General features: G+C 35.6%; 1 protein-coding gene across 1 annotated transcript; it reads right to left on the bottom strand.

The window, feature by feature from the left end:
• On the bottom strand, positions 365 to 2,055 carry LOC109835943 (serine carboxypeptidase-like 35). The gene is made up of 3 exons (XM_020403906.1): positions 1,971 to 2,055; positions 1,246 to 1,557; positions 365 to 674 (listed from the first exon to the last, which is right to left on the bottom strand). Exons 1-3 carry the CDS (start codon positions 1,971 to 1,973, stop codon positions 429 to 431), a joined length of 561 nt encoding a protein of 186 aa, XP_020259495.1. The 5' UTR covers positions 1,974 to 2,055; the 3' UTR covers positions 365 to 428.

Raw genomic sequence — 3,498 nt, 5'->3', positions numbered from 1 at the left:
TGTATCCACAGCATAAGAGCTTTGCTACAGGGACCTAAAATATGGGACCAATAGAGGGGACAAGTGAGGTGTCCCCCTCCTATTGGATAATGAGTTGGCCATCATTCTATTGGTAAGTGAGGTGTCCCCCTCCTCTTGGATAATGAGTTGGTCATCATTAATGATGGCCAACTCATTATCCAATAGGAGGGGGACACCTCACTTGTCCCCTCTATTGGTCCCATATTTTGGGTCCTTGAGGAATTTTTCACAGCATAATTAGCAAATCCCGGCGCTTTGGTAAAACTCTGAACCAAATGAGGGTAAATTTCATAAAAAAAACCCTGAACTTTATAGAGATAAGAGAAAAAAACCCTGAATTTTCAAAATTGTATTAAACAAGCCTGAATTTTTCCAACATTTTAGGGTATTCGGTGTACTTTGAAAGTTTAGAGGGCTTTATCTGATTTATAATTCAAGAGTGTTTTGTATAATTTAAATTCTGAATAAAAAAAGGTTATCTTTGTTGATACAAAGCATAAATACCTGCAAGGAGTATAGGGATAGGTGAGATGAGTGATATTTGCATGAAGAGCCCTTTGGACATCCTCTCTGTTGAAGTACTTCTCCACATAGTCTGCTGTGCATGGATCATATCCTGACGCCAACCCCCATCTCATCCCATGCCAAAGCTCCTAATTCATCATAAACTTTTAATTCATAGCAATTAGGGGGCAAATGTCGAGAACAGATAACATAAAGTTCCTTTAAAATTCAAGTTTTATGAACCAAACATGTACTTTGATTATGCAAGTATATACATAGTATTTCAAAGTGCAAAATGAAAGCTTTGTGTAACTCTGATTAGAAAGTTCAATATCACAACATTTTTGTTTAATCTTCATTTTTTAAAATTTTTATTTAGTTTTAGAAGAATCACACAAAAATTTTCTTCGTCTATAACCTGTTTGCATAATAGTTTACATTAAAACTCCTCATCTACAGAAAGCATATATGTTATTTTCTTCGCCCTTTTGAATTCGTCGTTTTATGAAAGTTTAACAATTAAAATACATAAAATTACAAACAAAGTTAGAAAAATTATTCATGAAAATTTTAAAGTTTAACAAAATGATATCGGTTTTCTGCAAAACAGACATAAATTTAGTTTTAACTTTATGGGCAATCAATACGTACGATATCAGGATTTTTCAAATGATACCCAAATCAATAAATTTTGCTCCTTCCGCGAAAGAATGTACTTACATGCTGAGAGAAAAGGCGAGGAGCTGCAACGAGCTTAGATTTTCTCGATCTTCTTTCTTCAAGAGACGAGAGGCAGACAGGAGTGTAGATGCTGTAGATATCAATATCTGAGTAAGCCTGCATGAAGGCCTTGACTGCAGGAGAACAGGCACGTACGCTGCTTGAATTTTGGCCATCATCATCTTCTTCTTTAAAGGAGTTGCAGTCTTTCGTGACCGCAGAATACAGTTCGTCTGAAATAATGGCATGGCTCCATGCATACTCCACCATCCCCATTTGATCCGTTTCATCGTTTATTACAGCATTCCCAATCTGACACAATTTTTTTTAGCGTTATCTCAAAACGTGCCAAACTTTTTGGGTGTTATATGCAATATTACCCAGTTGTACACGTCTTTATTTAAGAATTCAGCTATAAACAGAGATTTTTTTTTTAACATGCATCCAAAAACGGAAGTTTTTTTTTTCTAAGATAAAAGCGTTTCAGAGCATACAGAATCTTTTTCTACCATTATTAACAGACTTCAGCAATCTTCTAGATCTGCATTAGCTTTTACTTTTTCTTGCCAGAGAAAAAAGAGGAATCAAAGCAGAGTAAAGTTAGGTATGGCCTCGGCTAAAAGACAATAATGTAGCCAGCTAATTGTCTCTTGCACTCTAGTGACATCTACAGTGATTTTATTCAAGGACCAACTTAAAGTTGGTATAGGTACTCGAGTACTCACCATGAAACCCTTGAGCTTAATATAAGAATCCTTTGATGCCGCTTTGTTTCCTTCGTAAATGAGCTCTGCAAGCTGAGGAACATAGTGTCCTGATGTACACATATACGCATTGATTAGTTAAACCAGCTTAGGTAGATTGCACTACTACTTTAAGTCATAATTTCACTGTCAAAAATTAGTGCATGTCGCTACTTTTAATCACAACTGTTTATTATGTAGTTGACGATTGTGATTCACCCTGAACGTAAAAGGGGAATCGTAAAATACACTAGGAGATAAGTAAGTGCTCAAATTTTGAATAAATTAATTACCCTTTCAGCTAAACAATAGATGGTTATGATTAAAAGTACCCAAAAAAATGTTATTTATTATCTTGAATCTGACGCAGCGCGGAAGTTGTAACCTCGGAATCCACCAAGGGTGTTCTCTGAATCCACAAAGAACGATCTTCGAATCCACGAAGAGCTTCGAATCCACGAAGAAATATTGAGGAAAAACAAAATTTTATTAATCAAAAGTTATACCTCTAGGGCTTACAAGACTCTTCTTAAATAGAAAAAGAAACAAGACTCCTACAAGGACTCTAATTCCTACAAGGACTCTCTCTAATTCCTACAAGGACTCTGAACTAACCAAAAATAGTAAAAATTCCTAAAATATTAAAACTCCTAAAAAGACTCCTTATGATTAGGAAAGTCCACCGGTCAAATCTGAGATCAAATCGGATTTGTTTCCTAAACAAAAACAGACTCCAACTTTATTACTAAAAATAAACTAAAGACTGATTATTTTCGGATTTCAGCCAAATCTGGATATAACTGATGAGATTATAAAAATATGACAATCTGGTTGGCTCCGTTTCGTCGAGATAGGCGATTTACACATATAATATGTCAGAATCCGCCTTCCGGATTGAAAGATATGATTGTTTCTTTGCGAAAGTATAAATCTGTATTTAGCTCGTGAATGTCCGAATCATCCATTAAATTTTCGATTAAGCGTCCTACATCAGTCTCCCCTTGTTGAAAGAAGCTCGTCCTCGAGCTTATATTTGCTTGAATAGTAGCTTCATCGATAAATATCTTCCTTAACCTGCATCGATCAGCATCTGCCTTGTACTTGGCATTGATTTTCTCCATCTGTTGTTTTACCTCTTCAGCTAGGACTTCTTCTGACTCAAATTCTTGAATAAATCTTTCACACACCATGTGTATGTGTCTGACAGCATGTGGATCTGCAATTGACTTGAAAAACTCCTCAAAATATGTTCCATGTTGCTTCTCATATTCTAGTGCTGAAAGTATCATCACATTGTTGTTGAAATTATTGATGATCATTGCTTCCAAAAAAGAATTTTCTCCCTCATACTCCATACATAATTCTTTCATCTTCTTTGCCTCGAGCCCTCCACCAAGCAATTCACACATACCATCAATTGTCTCATTCTCTATTTTATCCTTCTCCTCTATCGGGACAACATCAATATGTTGAATATCACTCTCAACCACTTTAAGAATATCATGCATAT

This window comes from Asparagus officinalis, chromosome 4 (genome assembly GCF_001876935.1).
Source record: "Asparagus officinalis chromosome 4, Aspof.V1, whole genome shotgun sequence".
NCBI lineage: Eukaryota > Viridiplantae > Streptophyta > Magnoliopsida > Asparagales > Asparagaceae > Asparagus > Asparagus officinalis.
This window is presented reverse-complemented; position numbering and strand designations above follow the sequence as displayed.